Below are 23,196 nucleotides of genomic sequence, written 5' to 3'. Positions count from 1 at the left end.
ATTTGTTGGAATTGTAGTTACAAGGAAAATCACTCCCGAAACCAAGCAGTGGACAAATCTGAATGACCAATATCCAACTAGCAATCAAATGCAAATTTTGGTAAGTAGAAATATCAATCTAACCCCAGATGACACCAACACACAGAATCATGTGACATCCCCACAAACCACAGCACAGAGTTTAAAATGCCAGCTGCCTCTGTAACACCTCCCATCACACCGACTGACTGATTGTCATTTATGTGATTCTGGTCTCTCCATACATTACATCAGTTTAAGTAAAGAAACTGAATCTGAGAAACAGCTGAAAACATCCCACACACGGTCTCTGTTTTTGTGAAAGTCTCTACCCATATTACCACAGTTTGTGAAAAAGATGAAAACCTCCACATTTGACCACATATCATAAAGTCATCTTTTTAACAGCACAAGTTATACAAGCCACATGTTTAAAGAGATTTTGATGGCATTATTAAAAAAGTACTAAAAGCAAACAGATTTAGTCTCATGGAAGGTGTTCAAACACCTTGAGGTAAAAGCCAGGTGTGCTGAAATCTTAATGGGCCCATCATTATGTAAATACAGTAGAGGGGGGATGTGAGGTGGCTGCTAATGGATCTAATCAAGGACCCATAAAGCCCATAAATATGGAAAAGCAGAAGTGGGGAAGTGCAAATTGCCCCAAACATTGCAATGTCAGTCAGCCAATCTGAACAAAAACTTTGCTTCATTCCTGCTGCTTGAATCACAGAGGGGTATTTTTAAGTTTGCAGAATTTTGTAACTAATTCTATCTCAAAACACTGCTTGTGACCTTCTCTCTGTCCTTTACTGTGCTACATCTGCAGAGAGTCACTGCAGTGAACATGTTTAATCACACAAAGTACATGAGTGATCACTGGGTCCCTTTATTTGAGTAAAATGATTTATTCGAGACTGTACAAATACTCCATTGCAAATCAAATTCCTGCAGTGAGTATGTTACATCAGTTTAAGTAAAGAAATGCATCTGAGAAACAGCTTGAAACATCCCAAACACTGTCTTTGGTCAAAGTCTGTTTTCAGCCATCAATAAAAATGCCATTTTAAATCAAAGAAATGTCGAATTTTGTGAGAAATTCTATCTAAAAACACTACTCGAGACCTGTCCTTATTTAAATGATGCAGAGATTGTATTTAATCATTACATGAGTTTAAGTAAAGAAATTGAATCTGAGAAACAGCTTAAAACATCCCACACACTGTCTCTGTTTTTGTGAAAGTCTGTACCCATATTACCACAGTTTGTGAAAACCTCCAGATGTCCACATTTGAGCAAAGAATAAAGATGTCATTTTTAATCAACAAATGTAAAATTTTGTAACAAATTCTTATCTAAAAACACTACTTGTGACCTTTCCTTATTTTAATGGTCAAGGACAAAGACACCCCTCTGCCGCAGCTCCATCATCATACGGTGACGACTGGCATTGTCAGGGATGATCTCACAGAGTTCTTTGTAGTCCCAGATCCTCCCTGCTTTGGCCCAATCCTTAAAGGATTGGTTGGCTTCCTTCACCGCAGCAGCTCTCTCCTCTGGATGGCTCTGTTTCATACACACCCGAGCCAGGTGTGCTGGTAGGTTTTCCTGAGGTTTGAAGCACTTCAAACAGTGCACAATGTTGCAGTCAGGAGTCCTGAAGGATAATGAGAAAAACACAGTAAGTAAAATTCGAATTCAATTTGGTGCATAAAAGGTAGAAATGAAGCCAAATTGTCTGGGGGGAAAAAAGAGTCAAAGAAGAGAAATTTCACCAAACAAATGGAAACCAGTGGTACAGGTATCAAGAACAGCCTCCAGTAAAAGACACAAGGGATAAGGAATAACAAAGTCTTACCTCTTCTCATTCTGGTCAGCCATTGTATATGAAGCAAAAAGCAGCAAAAAACAAGCAGCAAAATCACAGCAAGTACAGCAACCAATATTGTGTCTGGTAAGAAACACAATGTGGAGCAGTGGATTTACCTCCTGCCTTTATACCTGACTGGGGGCGGGGCAATGAGCCTAGCCCACCTGTGTGAGGGACAGCCAACCAGACAAGTGTGGGTGTGTCTGTGAGGGAAAGAAAAGAATTGAATCTGAGAAACAGCTGAAAACATCCCACACACGGTCTCTGTTTTTGTGAAAGTCTCTACCCATATTACCGCAGTTTGTGAAAAAGATGAAAACCTCCACATTTGACCACGTATCATAAAGTCATCTTTTTAACAGCACAAGTTATACAAGCCACATGTTGAAAGAGATTTTGATGACATTTTAAACATTTCAGGTTTAAACTTTTAAAATGAGACTAAAAGCAAACAGATTTAGTCTCATGGAAGGTGTTCAAACACCAGGTGTGCTGAAATCTTAATGGGCCCATCATTATGTAAATACAGTAGAGGGGGGATGTGAGGTGGCTGCTAATGGATCTAATCAAGGACCCATAAAGCCCATAAATATGGAAAAGCAGAAGTGGGGAAGTGCAAATTGCCCCAAACATTGCAATGTCAGTCAGCCAATCTGAACAAAATCTTTGCTTCATTCCTGCGGCTTGATTCACAGAGGGGTATTTTTAAGTTTGCAGAATTTTGTAACTAATTCTATCTCAAAACACTGCTTGTGACCTTCTCTCTCTCCTTTACTGTGCTACATGTGCAGAGAGTCACTGCAGTGAACATGTTTAATCACACAAAGTGCACGAGTGATCACTGAGTCCCTTTATTTGAGTAAAATGATTTATTTGAGACTGTACAAATACTCCATTACAAATCAAATTCCTGCAGTGAGTATGTGACATCAGTTTAAGTAAAGAAATGAATCTGAGAAACAGTTTAAAACATCCCAAACACCGTCTTTAGTCAGTCTGTTTTCAGCCATTAAAAAAAATGCCATTTTAAATCAAAGAAATGTCAAATTTTGTGAGAAATTCTATCTAAAAACACGACTCGTGACCTTTCCTTATTTAAATGATGTAGAGATTGCATTTAATCATTACATGAGTTTAAGTAAAGAAATTGAATCTGAGAAACAGCTTAAAACATCCCACACACTGTTTCTGTTTTTGTGAGTCTGTACCCATGTTACCCAACCTGATGTCACAGAAATCCATGAAATGAGCATGACCTCTTAATAATGCATTGCGTGCTCCTCGCACGCAACCTGTTTTAATTACGTGCGGTCACCATGCAAACAGTGTCCACTGAAAGCCAATTAGGATATCTGTCCTGGTGGACTCCCGGATTGACGGCTTCAAAGACGCCACTCTGTGGGTGGTGGTTCGTAGATCCCGGAAGTGCAACTTTAATCGATATTCTGAAAAATAGATCTGAGTCCATCTAAGTCCCATATAATATCAACACGTTTTATCTGCGATATCATATCACGGAGAAGCACTACATTACCCATAATCCTAATGTTTATCAGCAATGTGTCTGATTTGACAACTTTCATCAATAAAGTCAATAAAGTGTAATAAAGTGCATGAAAATTGATAATATGCTCATATGTTACGCCATAGAACACAACCCTTTCAGTCATTGAAACAGAGTGGGTGGAAAAACCGTGGAAACACGTCAACAATAGCACTAAAGATTTATATATATATTTTATTTTTCATAACACATATTTACTCGTGATATAAACATAGGCTACATGTTAAGGTTATACTTTTGCTGTTGAAAAACTACCGTATATAAATATACATGAAATACTCTTGTAGAGTTTTTTACAATAGATGGCGCTGTTTTAATACTTTAGAATCTCTCTCTCTCTCTCTCTCTCTCTCTGCTTGTGATGGTGGTGACATTGACACCATTTTTAATCTTCTAGTGTATTTTTCTTGCTGTATTTGCATTTCTTTACAAAGTGTAATCAACCTTGTTGTCCACGGTACCCATAGGAAAGAACATGTTCAGTAATAAAAGCTATATTCTTATTAAATGTTAGTGTGTGGATGAATGTGCTAAACCTTTGCCAGTTTACTGACACAAGAGAGTCATATTTATTTGCTGTTGTGTTTGATGAAAGTGATGAATGTGAATCCAGTTTATCTTTTCCCTGTGAAATTATTCCTTAGCTGCTTTGCTGTTGGAACAACTACTGCTTATTTAATGGAAATATTGACAATTCACTTGTGTTTTATTTTTTTCAGCTTTGTTAAAAAGAATAATATTCTGATAAATCATGTCATGACTTAAATGATGTGAGCCCAACACACAACATGTCATTCTGGTTGGTTCCACAAGAGGTCGCACAAGAGTTGGATCAGTTTTGTGAACGTGACTCCACCTGCCGCCTCTCATTCAGTCGCTTCAAATTTAAATGTTAAACTCACAGTGTGATGGAAAACTAACTGTTCATTTGTCCAACATTGCACTTCTGTATTCATTCCATTCATTATTCCATCACTTCTTCCTTCCTCCCTCTTCTTCTTTTCAGCATCCACGTTGAGCAGAAATCTGTCTGGTTCTGCCGCCTGGTTCAACCATGAGAACTGGGAGCAGCCCTTATCTGTCCTGGTGCCACTGGACTGCCTCAGCTGGTTTTACTCTGGCTTTTACCTCTCTTGGCACAAAGTGATGGTCCTGGTGCCCGATGAGAGGAACTCACACACATAACCTGAAGAAAATAAGACAGGACAGAATAAAAAACAGTATGAGGTTTATTGCACAGACCAAGGCCTGCAAACAGAAATGACTGGGCCACTGAAATGGTCCAGTGAATGGGCGATCCCCAAATCTACTTCACTCATATCAGTGCCTGGAGGTTAATGATGGCTGGAGACTGGAGGGAGGGTGGGTGGTTGGCTGATGGTCAGTCGGTGGGGTTAGGTATCTGGCCTGAGGGTCATGGAGTACAAAAAAATTAGACCATCAGTACTTACATGTTCAATCAGGAAGTGGGAGACGTTTTAAAGAGGCAAACCATCCGGTTTCAAGCCTGTCTTTCTGCAGCACTGACAGAATTATTATTTAACATAATATTAAAGACACACTCACAGTGAATGCAGACACATTCTACGTTATGAACGAGGGATAAGTCTTTTTTTTTTAATTAAAACTAAACATCCACTTGGACTTGATGAAACTTCAACTTCGCCTTGTTCCTCAGTCTCCCTCCTGGCCCCTCCAGTTTTGCTGCAGTACCTCTGATGGCCACTAGGAGCCTCCTGCCTGCCATGTTCCAGTGTCATGTGGATCTGATATATTCTTATATTCTAAAGTTAAGCTTTATAATGGATCCACTGTTTTTGTCTTTTGCTTTTGGTAATGAGTGTCTCTATTACTGATACAGTTGTAGCTACTTACTGTTGATGTATTTGTTGAAGTAATTATATTTAACCCTCTGCTGTGATACAGACGACCTGTTACAGACCAGGAGAAGTCCCTGAATGTCTGGTCTTTAAATAGCCTCCTCCTGTTTATATACTGTATGTACCGTATTTCACCAATTAACCGCCCGGCCGCAAATAGCCACCTGGTTCTTTTAAACGCCTGGGGTCTGCACCAATTTTGCGTATTAAACGCCCACCCGAATAATCGCCGGGACGATTATTTGCATTATACATATATATATATATATATATATATATATATATATATATATATATATATATATATATATATGTATATACATATATGTGTGTGTATATATATATATTTATATATATATATATATGAGAAGGACACACCTTCTCATTCAATGCGTTTTCTTTATTTTCATGACTATTTACATTGTAGATTCTGACTGAAGGAATCAAAACTATGAATGAACACGTGGAGTTTTGTACTTAACAAAAAAAGGTGAAATAACTGAAAACATGTTTTATATTCTAGTTTCTTCAAAATAGCCACCCTTTGCTCTGATTACTGCTTTGCATACTCTTGGCATTCTCTCGATGAGCTTCAAGAGGTAGTCACCTGAAATGGTTTTCCAACAGTCTTGAAGGAGTTCCCAGAGGTGTTTAGCACTTGTTGGCCCCTTTGCCTTCACTCTGCGGTCCAGCTCACCCCAAACCATCTCGATTGGGTTCAGGTCCGGTGACTGTGGAGGCCAGGTCATCTGCTGCAGCACTCCATCACTCTCCTTCTTGGTCAAATAGCCCTTACACAGCCTGGAGGTGTGTTTGGGGTCATTGTCCTGTTGAAAAATAAATGATCGTCCAACTAAACACAAACCGGATGCGATGGCATGTCACTGCAGGATGCTGTGGTAGCCATGCTGGTTCAGTGTGCCTTCAATTTTGAATAAATCCCCAACAGTGTCACCAGCAAAACACCCCCACACCATCACACCTCCTCCTCCATGCTTCACAGTGGGAACCAGGCATGTGGAATCCATCCGTTCACCTTTTCTGCGTCTCACAAAGACACGGTGGTTGGAACCAAAGATCTCAAATTTGGACTCATCAGACCAAAGCACAGATTTCCACTGGTCTAATGTCCATTCCTTGTGTTTCTTGGCCCAAACAAATCTCTTCTGCTTGTTGCCTCTCCTTAGCAGTGGTTTCCTAGCAGCTATTTGACCATGAAGGCCTGATTCGCGCAGTATCCTCTTGACAGTTGTTCTAGAGATGGGTCTGCTGCTAGAACTCTGTGTGGCATTTATCTGGTCTCTGATCTGAGCTGCTGTTAACTTGCGATTTCTGAGGCTGGTGACTCGGATGAACTTGTCCTCAGAAGCAGAGGTGACTCTTGGTCTTCCTTTCCTGGGTCGGTCCTCATGTGTGCCAGTTTCGTTGTAGCGCTTGGTGGTTTTTGCGACTCCACTTGGGGACACATTTAAAGTTTTTGCAATTTTCCGGACTGACTGACCTTCATTTCTTAAAGTAATGATGGCCACTCGTTTTTCTTTAGTTAGCTGATTGGTTCTTGCCATAATATGAATTTTAACAGTTGTCCAATAGGGCTGTCGGCTGTGTAGTAACCTGACTTCTGCACAACACAACTGATGGTCCCAACCCCATTAGCTGGGTTTCCATCCAAATATATCGAAATTTTTTAGCGAATTTTGTTAAAATGCGCAAAAGAAAATGCGAATTTATGCCTGTTTCCATTAGTTTTGTTTTGCGATTATTGAGAGGAGAGTGCGCCGTGAGATGACCCTATAAGACAGCGTCTGTGTGTCAACTGAACAACAACAAACACAGCTGACACTCAACAGCTGATCAGGGACAGATTCCTGCTGAACTTGTCGGCTCTTAGGAGAAGTCTGCTTACTATTTTGGCAGCGCTAACTTCGTACCGAACCATCCTAAATAAGGAATAAGAGACTAATAATAATAGTAACAATAAATAATAATAAGACTGTAGCGTAGAAGTGTGACGTGGTATCCGGTCCAGTCATCGTTTATTCGCAAAACCTGTTTCCACAGCAAAAAGTCGCATTTTCTTTTATCGATACGCTGAGAAATCCACCCCCTCCAAGCGTAAAAACTTTTTTGCGAATTTTCGGCCGTTTTTCGAATTTCTGGCGTTTCCATCCAAGTTTTTTTTCGCAATTTCTGAAAATGCGAATAAATATAGGCGGATGGAAACCCAGCTAGTGATAAAGCAAGAAATTCCACTAATTAACCCTGATAAGGCACACCTGTGAAGTGAAAACCATTTCAGGTGACTACCTCTTGAAACTCATCAAGAGAATGCCAAGAGTGTGCAAAGCAGTAATAAGAGCAAAAGGTGGCTATTTTGAAGGAACTAGAATATAAAACATGTTTTTAGTTATTTCACCTTTTTTTGTTAAGTACATAACTCCACATGTGTTCATTCATAGTTTTGATTCCTTCAGTGAGAATCTACAATGTAAATAGTCATGAAAATAAAGAAAACGCATTGAATGAGAAGGTGTGTCCAAACGTTTGGCCTGTACTGTATATATATATATATATATATATATATATATATATATAATAACTGTGCGGCACTTCCATTTTCTGTCAAAATAAGAGAGCTAGCTAACGTTAGAAAAAAGGGTGTACCGTAATCTTAAATCGACCGACTATAAATATGTTGGACAGTAACTGTCATCACAATTATGGCCTGGTGCAGGTCTGTGCAAAAATAAATAAAGGCCTGCAGCGAATAGCCGCCTGGTTCTTTGAAACGCCTGGGGTCCAAGTTGATTTTGCGTAGCCTATTAAACGCCCGGGCGATTAATTGGGGAAATACGGTAAGTGGATAGATGGTTTAATGACTGAATGCATTTTTGATCATCCGAACTGATACTGCCTCTCTGTGCAGTCTTTTATCCTGTCATGATGCTGTGAAGCACCACAGTATAGCAGGTCAGATCCTAAACAAAAACCTCATAGCATAAACATACAAATATATAATTTATGTGGATCGTTTTTGCATTGCACTTACTGTTATTGGGTAAATAAGAGCACCATGCTCAGACAACCAAAATAAGGAAGAAGAATATTCATAACTTTATTTTTGAATTCTGGCCCTTTTCAGTAGAGTTGCTGTGGATTTTTGTCAGGTGGTAAAAATCTTTCTTCTACTGGAAGGAGAGAAGAAGTCCAAGAGAATATCATGGCTCCAACTTCTCTACAAACAAGTCAGCAAGTGACATGTGAAGGTCAGGATTAGGATTCGTAGATATCCAGTAACTGTCTTGATCCCAGATGTCAGACACCGTCTCACAGGCTGTTTCCTGTTTGTCTGACTCCAGAAGGCACAAACATGTTTTTCAGGGCAACAGCCCAAGAAAATAGAAAATGTTCTTCCTCAGTTTGACTCCCACTGGGGCTGCAGATGGTCAAAATGGGCTTTGACACTTTGAGAAAAGACATTTTGGACAAAAGCATCGACCAAATGCTTTGATATGTTTCAAAGAGGGACACACACTGCTGCACATGCTTGTCATGGAAATGATTGACAGGACAAACAACAAAACAACAACTCAACAATTTGAAGTGACCGACTTTAATGTAAACACCCTCATAGATTCTTTTATTATCAATAGATTGTGGATGTCTCTCTTAAGTCTGCCTGACTGTGTGTTTACTTGTGTGACTGCAACAAAACTCAGCTTTTACATCTGCCACATGTTCAACCTTAAAATGTGAAATGCAGATTTGTGCACCAGATCGGCAGCAGACGTGCTCATGCTGGAGCTTCAGTTGACACAGAAATGGAGCGTTCTTCCTGTTCCAGAGGGATCTCAGCTGTTTGTACACATATCTGAAGTGTGTGTGTGTGTGTGTGTGTGTGTGTGTGTGTTTGTGGAAGGCTGTTGCAGAGATGCAGGTGTCCTTTGCGAGCTGTTTGTTGTGGTCATGTGGAAGGTTGCACCTCTGTCGTTTCTCAGCACAGAGAATGATGTGCAAGCTGCTCTGCGACCACATCCTCCTCTCTGCTGTCGCTCTCAGCTCCCCTGCAGGGTTTCAAGCCCCAGTTTCTTCCTCACCACTGACACACTCTGCCTCCTTCTGCACACAGATCAGAACATTGATTTCCTGTTGATGCGAGGTGTGGTGTGACTCGCACTTTACTGAACATTTACTTTAACCTCTGAATGTATTCAAGCAACACAAGCAAAGAGTTCAAGTTGTTTTAGTCACTGAAACAAAATAGATTTAATCAGCTTTCACTTGTGCAGAGTGGAAAAGCTAGATATGACCAAATACAGCCCAAATACAGCCACTTCAGTAACTTCAAATGAGTGTAAAAAAGAAGATGTAACTTCTCAACTAAACATCAACAGGGAGTTTAGTCATCTCTCAGTTTGACTTGGTGGAAAATCCAGTCCTGAGCCAAATGAAGCAGCTTGCAGAGCTCTGATGAGCAGAGGCCTGCTGCAGCAAATGGAAACTGTTGATCGTATGTGGGCAACAAAAGGTGGATTTCTCAGAAATCAGAAAGATAAGCAAACTGCTAAAAATACCTCCCACTATCTCTGGAACAAGTGATGTTCAGAGCAGGAAGGCAGATGAGAGCGCTGGAGGGGGGAGGCATCCAACTTTCAACTTTCAGAAATGGAATCAGCTTCAAAAAAAAAAGTCAACCACCCTCTTGTTCAATATCACCAAGTCAATTTCTGTGTGTTAAAGATGAAAAGATCCATTCATGTACGTTTGGTTCATGTACACTAATAATATCAATTTGAAGACAATGATTTTTCATCTACAACTTGAAACAGAATTATTTCTTTAATCACTGTAGCCTTCAATTGCCCTAACGTAAAATATATCACACAAATAAACACAAATCAGTAAGTCATTTTGACTTTGCAGACAATATTCTCAACTTTGTCCCATTAGTCAAGATTTAAATGAAACTGGAGTCACAGATAAGCTTCTAAAATCTTTTATTAAGTAGAATATTAAGCAAAACGAAAGTCACAGCTACACACAAACAGACAGCATGATTAAGTATTCAGAAAATCAGAAAAAAAACAAACTGTTCACATGCTTTACATATACTGTATCTATTTCAGCAGGAATATTATTGAATGTAAATGCACTGGAGCTCTGTGAAAAATGCAGTTTTTAATTTGATTTACAGAAACAAAGAGACTCAGTTCCTCTGATGCGTCTGTTCAGGCCTCAGCTCAGCTCTCAGTTGTTCTGCTTCCCAGATGAATTCTGTGAAACACACAGAGAAGGACTCAAGTTCACTGATCCAGTTTTTACAAGCAACAACACTGATACCACCTGAATCACTTCACTTTATACTTAATGAAGGTCTGTCTTGTCTTCAGCTCCTGTGCTGCTTTCCCAATCACGATATTAATATGAGTATAACTACACATATTACAGTCTGTATAAGTACAAACCAGCATACATGGCACAGGTACATAGTACATGCTGGAGATGATGTGGGACAAACCTTAAGTTTCCACACCAGAGCGGTGATGAAGAGCGCATACAAGCTGCTCTTGGCCAGGAAAACAGCGTAGGAGAGTTTGCCAGCCTGCGAGGTCCTCACATAGTTCTCTGCAGAAAATTGAAAATTTCACATGAGAGAAGAATCAGAGCTCTTTGCACAGACAATCATGTCAGTGTGCAACAAAACACTCTGTTGATGCTTCTATTCTTATGTGCACTACCATGATTATTTATTTTGTACCTAAGGGGGTTTCAATGCCTGGAGATGCAGTATTATATAGTATATTATATAGTATATATCATGCACAATAGTAGATTTACCTTTTGTGAAGCTCTCTCCTTCACCTTCACCTTCAAGAAAAAAAGTGCATTAGACAAGTGAAGGTGGTTTTGGTTGCTGCATTGTTTTCTCACAGCAAAAAGACAAAGTTTCCTCTCTGAGTTTCAGATGGACTTACCTGCAGTGCCCTGAACAGAGTCTGAGTAGGGTTCGTAACCAGTTCCATTAAAGAAGGTGACTGTGCAGGTGAAAGTCCGTGAGCGCCAGTCTTCGGCCGAGACCCTCAACCTGCTGGTGATGCTGTAGTAGGATTCCTCTTTCCATACGGCATTGTTGTCAGTCGCCACGCCATCTGTGACATCTACCCCGTCAATCTGCCAGGACACACTCACATGGTCTGGGTAGAAACCAGAAGCCACACACACCAAGGTCTTCTTCTTGTTTTTACACTCCTTTGACGAAGGTGGAAGTATTTTGACAGTTGGTTCAGTGCGATTATACTTCGAGTCTGCATGGTCAAAAGACAGAAAACATTTAATTAAAATTCACAGTACTGTAGATCCTAAACGGGCCCACCTACAAAACTTCAAACCATTTGAACCTTTAAATACAAAAAGCTTCTTTAACAGGGTAGAGAATGACACAGGAGTACCTGCTGATGCTAAACATAAATGCAACAAACCTCATGGGCATTACAGCTTACAGCAATTACATTAAAGCCTTTTTGATTTCACTGATTCAGACAATTTGACAGGTTTTATAAAAGTCTTTGCAGTCATCTTACCAAGAACGGTTAGCCTGGTTCCCTCTCCAAAATAAGCAGGATAAGCACCAGAGCACACCACAAACTCACATGCACAAAACTGACTGATAATTCCTGCAGCGACCTTACAAAGGCTGAACAGACTTCAGTTCATTATATTAGTGAGCCACCATCATTTCCTCTGCTAACCTGCACATATAAAGTAGAACCACAATTTCACCTACTATCCCTCCTGGTTTGCTCTGCTATTTGATATCACTGTCTCTGACTCAGTAACTTGATGTGTGTCATGTAAAACTACATTTGGCTCCTTTTCAACTTTAACTCTGTTTGCCTGAAGCAAAGTGAGGAAACATTCAGCTTTCCTGCTTATCAAGCTTGTTTTCCTCTATATGTATGTTTGACTCTATATATTTTACTGCTAAATGCCAAATGTCACAGTTGAATATCTCACCTATTACAGTAAATCCTGCTGCCTGGAGCAAACATAGCATTTTCAGCATAACAAGCTCAACATTTAAGCATTTAGATCAGAAAACTGTGTTTTTTTCTACGAGCCCAAACTTTTCTCTAAAATAAATCCCAAATGATCTTCAGTCTTACATTGTCCTAAACTTGATTTTCTGTTCAGACAAACTCACAAGGTCAACGTTTAGGAGTAAAATCTTATTTTCTTACCTAACACCGTCAGTTTGGTGCCCTGGCCAAAGTAAGCAGGGTTGTAGTTGTTCACACTGACACACGACAGCAGAAAAAACTGTGCAGCCTCTGAGCTCTGAAAGCTGTAAACTGGCTGTTGTTTTGCTCAACTTTAGAGAGATACTGACACACTGGGGTGTTGTACACATGTTTTACAGAGGAATAGTGCGTTGAATACCAAAATAAGGCATTTCCTCACTGGACTTTTGAGTTAAGGTCCATTTCAGAGCATGAGGCCATCAAAAACAGCTAAACTCTGACTTTGCACAAGAGCCATCACACCACCTACTTTACCATTACACCCTGTGGAGTATTACATAGCACTGAATGACATCAAGTTGTTTTGACCTTACCTAAAACTGTAAGTTTGGTTCCTTTCCCAAAGTGAGCCTCTGACTGGGAGCTCACAGCCGTTCACAGAGATGATAAGAAGTTTCTATGAGAGCAATAATCTGGGCGCAGAGCCAAATGTCTTATTGCTGCACAGCATCGACAGCGCTTGTTATTCCTCTGGTACTGGAACAAACCAACTTCAGCCAGAACTTCTTTTACAGTTTAAAAAGAGGTCAACTACCTGCACCACCGTTAAATAAAATATCAAAAACCATATTCTCAACATGACCCGTTCACCTCATTCAGATGAATAATCTGTGAAATTCACTCTGTCAGATTTTGTGGAGGATTTTCTTACCTAAAATAATGAGTTTAGTTCCAGCTCCAAAATAAGCTTCAGTGTAGGAACACAGAGCATTTGGACTGTGACAAAAACTCTTCCTGCTGCTTCTCTTATTCAGGGCTTGCACTATGAAAATAATCCAACTTTGTCACACTTTGGCCTGTGAAGACCTCCAGTGTAATCTGCTGCAAGCCAACATCCACTGACATTTACCTTCTAATCTCCTATATTAGTAAATGTGTCATTTTTCCACGATGCTAGTTTAAGTTTTTATCTTTGCTTTTTCTTACAGTCACTAGGATTCATCAGTGAAGGCAAAGTGTCAGTCGAGCCTTGAAGCGTCTTCACTTTAGTCCACAAGGAGTCAAATCTGTGTTTCAAGATGATTCCTGAACAATATTTTCATATTTTAAACTTTGCATTTGATTTCTCACCTAAGACAGTTAACCTGGTTCCTCCACCGAAGTGAGCCTCATAACCAGAGGCACAGTGCGCTCCATCAGCGCTCAAATCAGCTCAAAGTGCTCCTTTTGCTTGTCCCATTTGTTACTGATGGCTTTTCATTTCTTTAGTTTTAATTTAATCGCTCTCTTCTAGCCAAACCAGCATCTGTGGTGTTATAGCCTGTTTCTATAGTTTGATGCAAGACAAAACTGTTTGTATTAACATCTGACCTGTCAGGCTCACATGGATTTTACTTCATTTCTTGGTGGATTGAGGAGAAGAAAATTTGCCGTCTGACTCACCAAGAACAGTCAGTTTTGTCCCTTGGCCGAAGTGTGCTTCGTAATTGGCACAGTGTACAAGCTTAACATCAAAAAGTGCTGAGCAGAACTACAACTAGAAAGATCCAAACAAGTTTCTCTCACTGCTGTTCAACTCAGAGAAACAGACCTTTTTATCATTATTCTTTGCTCGTAAGCCTTTTCTTACCCAACACAGTGAGTTTTGTTCCTTTTCCAAAGTAAGCTTCGTTGGCATTGTCACAGTGCATAAATACTGAGCATGAATCTCCTCTTTCATTCTCTACCACCAGCATCTTTGGACTTTTTACAAATCTTTCTTTTCATGCCCAGCTTCTTTGACAATGTGAAATTTGCTAAAAATTCAATATCAAACTGAAATATTTACCTAAAACTGTCAGCTTGGTTCCACTGCCAAAGTAAGCAGGCTGATTGTTCACAGTGTTCACAGCTCAGCTCAATACTTGATCTTTTCCATGTCCACTGATTCTTCTGTCATTGTCAGCCAAACATTTTCACCAATTCAACTTTGCTGAAACAGTGAAAATGTTTGGCTGAATGTGAGAGCTGGTACTTACCCAAAACAGTGAGTTTTGTTCCACTTCCAAAGTAAGCTTCTCTTTGGTTATCACAGCGTCAAAATACTGAGCACGATTCTCCTCTGTCATTCTCTACCAGAATTACCTTGGGACATTTGGCAAATCTTTCTTTTCACTCCGGGGTTCTGTGACAATATGAAACTTAACAAATTTCATGATCAAACTGCAATATTTACCTAAAACTGTCAGCTTGGTTCCTTTGCCAAAGTAAGCAGGATCAGTGTTGGTCACAGTGCTCTCAGTTCTGCTAAATACTTCATCTTTTTTGTGGCCACTGATTCTTCTCTCATTGTCAGTCTAATATTTTCACAGTTTCAACTTTGTGTCAGTGATCTGAACCTGGGAGAGCTGGGACTTACCTAAAACTGTGAGTTTTGTTCCACTTCCAAAGTAAGCTTCGCTGTTAGTATCACAGTGCTGTAATACTGAGCAAGATTCTCTTTTGCCGTCCTCTACCAGAATTATCTCAGGACATTCATGTTTTTTTTTACAAATTATTTCTTTGATCCTGAGGTTTTAAGGCAATATGAGACAGAAATATTTACCTAAAACTGTCAGCTTGGTTCCTTGGCCGAAGTAAGCAGGATTTCCGTAGTTCACAGTGCTCTTAGTTCAACTAAATAGTTCATCTTTTTCATCACTGCACATCATTCCCTCCTCATCAGCCAAACATTTTCACAATTTCAACTTTGTCTTAGAGACCTGAACCTGGGAGAGCTGGGACTTACCCAAAACTGTGAGTTTTGTTCCACTTCCAAAGAAGGCCTGAGTTCCAGTGTCACACTGACTGCCTCCTCTGACAAAAAGTCACAAAACTCTCCAGAAACAGCCTTCAATGCCACATTCAGACACTGTTTTATAATCCATTGGTCAAAAATGTTTTCAGCAGAGCTTCATCATGTCCAAGTTGTGCTGTTTTTGTCAACATGAATGAATCAAACATCCAAATGAAGCAGATATGGTTTTAACATGTTTTGAAAATGTATTCCAGTCAAATATCCCCATCAAAGTGGACATTACACTCCCCCAGCTGAGTGACATCGTTTATGCCCTCAGAATATTCATGTTTTCCCCTGTAAAATGTGTCCCAAGCTCCATGCAGCACTCTACACTATGCATGTGAATGGGAGGAGGTTTTTGTACAGCGGCTCTATAGGATTGTATCACCGTGGCCCCCTGTCCCCACGGTGAAAAAGCATCATACAAAAACCTGAAGTCTGTGTGCGTCTGTGGGCTCTCCCACCCCCACCCGGTTCCTCCATATCTCAGCCTCCATCTCTCTGTGTGTCTCTGAGAGCAGCTGTGCAGGCCGGGGTTACTGGCGGCTGAACGGGCTCCAACCTGACTGCTGCTATTTCTGTGAGAGCTAAGAAAAGAAGCAAGAGGCAGGGAAGCAAAGGGAAAGTGTGTGTGTTGGTGTTTTCTTGTAGCAGCACAGAGGAAGTGACAGCTCTGCTGGTCACACCTCTTTATCCCACCCAGTTAGAAGTGAAGTGCAGCTGGGACACGAGGCACCGAGGACACTGAGAGACGTGACACTGAATGCAACCCCAAAACTGCCTCTTTACTCATCTGGAGCCGCAACTAATGAGAGAAAACTTTAAATGGCTCAGAAATTTCATCAAATCTGTATAACATCAAAGACATCTATTGTTACATTAACTACATACTATAAGTCATAAAATAATAACAGTGGAATGATTTGAGTTGTTACAATCATCACAGAAGAATGTGACAATTTTCTTTTATAATTGTTGATTAATGTAATACTGTGATATTATTTAATCTTTTAAGGGTCCATCACATTTACAGTTTTTATTATATTGCAGACCCATCTAGAGTGGCATTTTTTATTACATTTTTAAAGTTGATTACATCATTTGTCTTTTGTTACAATATCATTACTAAAGGTACGAGACACTAATGTCCTTTTAAAAAATAATCTACTTGAATTTGACCATTAATTGGTTGTGTTAAGCTTTTTTAAAAATTCAGTTATTTGAGTTTCTGCCGCAACAACCTGTTCATTTTATTCAGGTTTATTCTCTGTAAACTGTTCCATTGAATTGCACCAATATAACATAATACTGTATTTAATTTGATTTGTCATATTTATTTTCTTTTGGTTTACTGTTGTGACAATAACTCCAGTGAGTTCATATTTAAACTCCAACATTTTTGTCCCATTTATTTCTCCCACTGCATTATGAAGCACCATGACTTTACTGTCTCTCTATGTGAAGCCTCTGTTTTAAATTCAAATTCTTCTCATTGTGATTAATGAATTGTGACTGATGATTAACTGAAGTGTTTTGTCACAGTTTCCCTGCATCGACTTAGTGACTTACATGTGAATGAAACCAGAATGTGAACACTTCATTCCTGTTCCTCTCCACTGAGTGACACTTCACTTTTGTGACAGGCTGAACTTTTGACATTTTACCTTTGAATGCACTCAGATTTTTTTTTTTTTTAACTCATATGTAATGCCACATGCAGCCTGTAGAGGTCAGTGTATGATAACCTCTTCAACTTGTCCTCTCTAAATCTCTCGAATTAAACTTTCATGTGGGCTGCCCAGATAATCACAGCATGTAAAAGAAAGGAGTGCGAGCAGAGAGAGACAGATGTGGATACAGGGCAATAAAACTGTGGGACAGACAACTTTGTTTACCATGTTGGCACCTGTGCACTTATCTAAGCTGATCAGCTTTCTGCTGCAGGAACAACACTGAACTGAGACGCTGCTGTTTGTATTTTCAGTGGGAGAGAAGTACACCACTATTTCCTTGTCATTCTTTGGTCTTGTTACGTTTAAAGCAGTCTGCATTTTGACTGTTCTTCTCACTTTTAATGAGAGTGAAAATCTGGTTTGTGCATTAAGTTCAGGTTGAAGTCATGAAGGAGTCACTTTTCAGGCCTGAAATTCAATGAGGTTATTGATCAGGTTGTTGATGTTGTGAACCATTTTGCGAGAGAAAGTGACACTTTTGGTGGATGTCTTAGTGTGGATATCTTGTGTGAGACTTTTTTTCCACAGAATACCACTATGTAAGCCTGTACAGTGTGTAATATGTGCATCGTAACATGAATAAATTTGAACTCAGAGTTCCTCCAACATTCAGCTCCACAAAGAGCAGAGAAGAGGTTCCTTTGGCCGTTGATATTGAATGGCAGCCCAGTATTGAGCCAAAACATGAATCGAACATGAGACATGAGCTGTGTGGATGTGAACACACGAGGCTGTATCACCATCAGTTTCGTGGTGACATCTGCTCTCTGACAGTTAAATCCAAACAGTTTAGTGTCAAAACCAAGTGAGCCACAGCTCCTTCCTGCCTGTGAGCCATCTGGGATCGACGGGCCTGCAGCCTTGCTATTTGTATGACAGTGTGGCCTGTGTGCAGCACTGTGTCTGGCAGCACAGTAGTAGGTGCTGCTGTCATTCAGGAGCAGCTTAGTGATTTCCAGGGAGAAGTTGTTGTTTGGCGCATCCAGAAATGCTTTGAAGCGACCCACAACTTTCTCAAACTCATTTGTGAGGTACTCTATGGGCGTCCCGTAGAGGGTTTGTCGGTACCAGAACATGGTGTAGCTGGACATGCTGAACCCTGGAGCCATGCTGCACCCTAAGGTCACTGTGACTCCTGGGTGGGACGTTTGTTCTCCAGACTGAAGAACCTCTGGGGCAGCAGCCAGACCTGCAGCACATGGAGGATAAAGTTTCAGGACGTCCCACCTCTGTAAGATCCCACAAATATGTGATGTGAAAATGGGACTGAGTTTACTCTGGTGAAGGACACAGCAGTGTGTCTGTTTATGAATGAATGTGCAGAACCCACCTGAGTGTAAAAGACAGGACAGACACAGGACTGTGAGCAGCATGTTATCGATGAGCCTTCCCCCAGCTGAATGACGCCAAGACACACATCACTCTGTTCAGAGGAGACAGGAGATCACATGACCTCACGTTTCCTCTGAGCTGGGTCACGTGCATTTGGCAGACATGATGTTTTTGTATGACACTTGAAATGAATGGCAGAGAGGGCAGATACCTCTTGTTTTTAGTGGTAAATAAATGGAAAACTTTGCACAGAGATGTTTATTTGTGCTTTTGTCTGGTGGTGACAAATTACAAACACATTCTTTCAGAGTAAAGTCTGATTTTTCTCGTTTTATTGGGTCATTTGTAATGAAGACAGTATTGCAAGCCATTACATGAATACTTAAAATGTGCAAAAACAGAATTTCAGGCATGATTTATGGACTGTTTTTATGCCAGGGAGGAATCTGCATTTGTTGGTCATGGGCAACACTGACTGGCCGATATTGATTATTCAATTAAAGTTCAATATCGACCCAATTTATTGACAAACAGATAATCTGATCTGTCTTTAAGAAACTGTTTCCATCAACTCTTCAGTTAAATGTCTAAAGCCCTAAACCCTGAGCAGCAGCAATCATTAGTTTGAGTGTTATCTGGTTTCTTGCTCAGCACTTCCATTAAACCACATCACTGTGTGCTGGCAGCACAGAAATACACAGCCGAGTCTGACAGGTTCACTTTGTGAATGATCAGAGCTCCTTTCAGGATGTTTTCTCTCGTCAGCTTGAAGCGCTCTTCAAACCGACCCTCGTAGTTGGGGCTGCCGGTGTTGACTCCAAACCCGATGAGGCTCATAGACTGACTGCTCTGCTTGTGTTGGTACCAGAGCATTACCATATAGGTGCTGTCATCATGGCTGCAGGTGATGGTGAGCTCCTCCGTCCCTTCCTGAACGAGTTGGGATGAAGACTGCTGGATGGAGACGTTCTCCACGTTCCCTGTGAAGAAAGCAGATTCAGGTTGAGGTTGATACAAAGAGTTTAAATTGAAAACACAGTCCAACTTGAATCACTCCAGTGAACCTCAAGTGTCAATATCAGTGTCTTCAGCCAGTAGCCTCCAATACACAGAGGAGAGGAAAATACAGGAACACAGGAAAATGTGAACAAGTGATTTTATGTACAAATTAGAAGAGAGACAACAAGATCAGATCAAAATCTGCTAAAATCAAGTGAGGCTTACGTGTCAGCAAGAGCAGTAAAACTCCAAGTGTGTGTAAAGCTACCATTGTCACCATTTCTTATTGATAATCATAATGTGTAATGAAGTCAGAGCCTGTACATCACTCTGGTCGTGACACTCATTACAGGTCAAATGATATATAACTGTCTTCCTTTCCTTCTATTTCAGTCCTTTACTCCACCTACTTGCTCTGCTTGCACCTCCTCTGGCTCCTGTCTTGTTTCACAACAGAGTTTTCAGTGAGGGAGTGTCATTAAACCACATCACTGTGTGCACGAGCAGCACAGAAATACACAGCCGAGTCTGAGAGATTCACACTGCGAACGATCAGAGCTCCTCTCACTGTGTCTTCTCTTGTGATCTCAAATCCATTTCCAAACTGCGTCTCATAGACGGAGGAAGATCCAATGTAGTTGTATCCGATGAGGCTCATTGAGTGATTGTCTTCTTTCTGCTGGTACCAGAGCATTATGTCAAGGTTACTGTCATTGTGGCTGCAGCTGATAGTGACCTCAGTGCCCTCCTTCACAATCTGTGGACGAGTTGGCTGAAACGTGACGCTCCTCACCTGACCTGTGGAGAAAGCAGAGTTTGATTCAAATGTTGATGTGGAACGGACAAGGAGATTATATCTTTGCAGTCTTCATGTTTAACATACTGAACAAAGGCTTGACATTGATTTCTGAAGTGAATTGTTTTGAAATCTGAGATCTTACATGGAAACCAGATCAAGAGGATCCCGAATGTGTACATGGATGAAGACATTGCTGAGAGCTGCTTTCAGGGAGATACAGAGCTGCTGTGAGAGAAGAAGAGTGGGGAGGCTGGGGAGGGGAGGTGCTAACTCATCACCACACCTCTTGATAAAAGCTGTTTAACATGTGCTGTGCCTCCACCTATGTGGCTGATAGGAGTTTAATTTGTCACCATATCTCAGTGTCCAGACGTGGCTCTATTCTTGTCTCTCAGTAGAGGACAACTGACAAATGGCACAAATGGTTATTCTGTGTTGATAATGTCAGAGCAATACTGCAGTTGTATCCCTGCCCTATCAGCCTTGAATCTGAACACAACAGAAAAAGAGTGCTGGGTTTTCAGTGAGGGAGAGGTATTAAACCACATCACTGTGTGCTGGCAGCACAGAAATACACAGCCGAGTCTGAGAGATTCACACTGCGAACGATCAGAGCTCCTCTCACTCTTTCTTCTCTTGTGATCTCAAATCCATTTCCAAACTGCGTCTCATAGACGGAGGAAGATCCAAAGACGTTGTATCCAATGAGGCTCATAAGCCTGCTCTCTCTTTGCTGGTACCAGAGCATTGTATTGAGATTGCCATCATTATGACTGCATTTCATTTCCACTGTGGCTCTTTCAGTGACTATTCTGGGCTGAGTCGGCTGAAAAGTCACAGTCTTGGCTTGATCTGTGGAAAAAAGACATTTGAGCATTGATTCATACAAAAGCCATGGGGCAATTAAATTCATATAATTTTGATATAATATCCAAAACAGAATTAATTATAACGTTTTTGCAGATTATTTCATTTTAGATAATAATTTAGAGGAAAGATTACATGGAAGCAAGATGAGAAGGAACGCAATCCCAGCTGGAGACATCCTGCACGTTTGTGCTGCTGCAAGAGGAACAGCTTCATCCAATGAGAGTTTCTGTAATGACAGACACTGCCTCTCTCCTCCTCTGTTTGAACATGCATATGTGCTCATCCATTTCAGTACAACAGAGAAAAAAAGGCTCAGAGTTTTCAGTGAGGGAGTGTCATTAAACCACATCACTGTGCACTAGCAGCACAGAAATACACAGCCGAGTCTGATGGTTTTGCTGAGCGAACGATCAGAGCTCCTCTCACTGAGTCTTCTCTTGTCAGCTCAAACTGCTGTTCAAACTGACCCTCGTAGTTTTGGGCGCTGTTTGCATATCCATACCCAATGAGGGTCAGTGAGTGATTGTCTTCTTTCTGCTGGTACCAGAGCATCAGTGGATAGCTACTGCCATCGTGGCTGCAGCTGATAGTGACCTCAGTGCCCTCCTTCACAATCTGTGGACGAGTTGGCTGAAACGTGACGCTCCTCACCTGACCTGTGGAGAAAGCAGAGTTTGATTCAAATGTCGTTGATGAGGAATGGACAAGGAGATGATATCTTTACAGTCTTCATGTTTAACATACTGAAAAAAGGCTTGACATTGATTTCTGAAGTGAATTGTGTTGAAATCTGAGATCTTACATGGAAACCAGATCAAGAGGATCCCAAATGTGTACATGGATGAAGACATTGTTGAGAGCTACTTTCAGGGAGATACAGAGCTGCTGTGAGAGAAGAAGAGTGGGGAGGTGTTAACTCATCACCACGCCTCTTGATAAAAGCCTTATAAAATGTACTGTGCCTCCACCTGTTGGATGAATATAATCTTTCACAAACTTTCTGTGTATTTGCATTGGCTGTTTGATTTAGCAAAAATCTAATTTCACAAAATCTTAACTTACCTCAATTATGTTTAAATTATTTTTAAAGGAGTTCCTTAACGATCATACTCCAATATCAACAATCACTGATTCTTGGGAATTTGGATAAATCATGTCACACTAAGAAAAATGTTATTTCTGTTGGAAATGTACAACATTTTAATGAATAAAAAGAATCAAGGGCATAATCAGGTGGTCCTTTGCACATTTGTAAGGTTCTTTTATAGGTTTATTTTTAATTTGTAATAATTTAATGATTATATTTTGGCCCATGGCCTACAAAACCAGTTGTCCTCGGATAGGAGATAATCATTTCAACTTGATTAAAACAACAAAAAGTAATAATTTCATTGAATAATATATTTACCACATGAAAGAGTACATCATAATATGTATTAAAAACTACAAACAATGGGTTTTGAACAATATTTACTATTATTTTGTGGTTGCTCAAAATGTGTCCCACATATTCATCACCACCGTCAGATATATAATTAAAAAATAATAATAAAAAAAAAACTACAAGGTCAATTACATTCCTGAGGACCCCTTTTCAAACCTTCAGCTCTACTGCATGCTTCAAGACCGCTCAGGCTCCTGGAAGTTTTCTATTTTCTCTTAAATCTCTTCATATTTTTGGACACTGCTACTGTCACAACCATAACATGTCAACACCGTCACTTTTGTATAAAAAATATTAGATTAGATTATGGAATAAATGTATACTTTTTAAGAAGAAGTCTGATGAAGGTAGCAACAGGGTGGAAACAAGATGGCTAATGTGAACAACTCATGCTTATCATGTGAAAGAGCAGGTTTTTGTCACCACCGTCAGACGTCACCACCGTCAGGTTTTCTGTCTGACGGTGATGACTGAAGTCTGAAAAATGCTTATAACAGTGCTCAGGATTCTTATTTTTTGTACCAAATAGTTAAATAAAGTTGTTAAGCAAGAAGCCATTGACTTGAGTGATATAAATTTTGGAAATGTATGTTTTAATGAGGCCACTGTCACCACCGTCAGAGGCAGTTAT

The 23,196-nt window shown here is 40.3% G+C and overlaps 2 gene segments (V, D, J or C); both read right to left on the bottom strand.

Moving 5' to 3' along the window:
* Positions 1-10,332: 10,332 nt before the first annotated feature.
* Positions 10,333-23,196, bottom strand: part of LOC115354007 (T-cell receptor beta-2 chain C region-like) — an 82,401-nt gene continuing 69,537 nt past the window's right edge. The window contains 5 exon segments of the C gene segment in view: positions 10,333-10,606; positions 10,851-10,957; positions 11,171-11,200; positions 11,308-11,637; positions 15,155-15,203. Coding sequence covers positions 10,580-10,606; positions 10,851-10,957; positions 11,171-11,200; positions 11,308-11,637; positions 15,155-15,203 — 543 coding nt within the window.
* LOC115354011 (T cell receptor beta variable 13-like) lies at positions 18,885-19,791 on the bottom strand. The segment is given in 2 exon segments: positions 18,885-19,433; positions 19,678-19,791. Coding segments are annotated over 2 exon segments (366 nt in total).

Source organism: Myripristis murdjan, chromosome 22 (assembly GCF_902150065.1).
Source record: "Myripristis murdjan chromosome 22, fMyrMur1.1, whole genome shotgun sequence".
NCBI lineage: Eukaryota > Metazoa > Chordata > Actinopteri > Holocentriformes > Holocentridae > Myripristis > Myripristis murdjan.
Note: the sequence above shows the minus strand (reverse complement) of the source record. Positions and strands in the feature narration are given on the sequence as shown.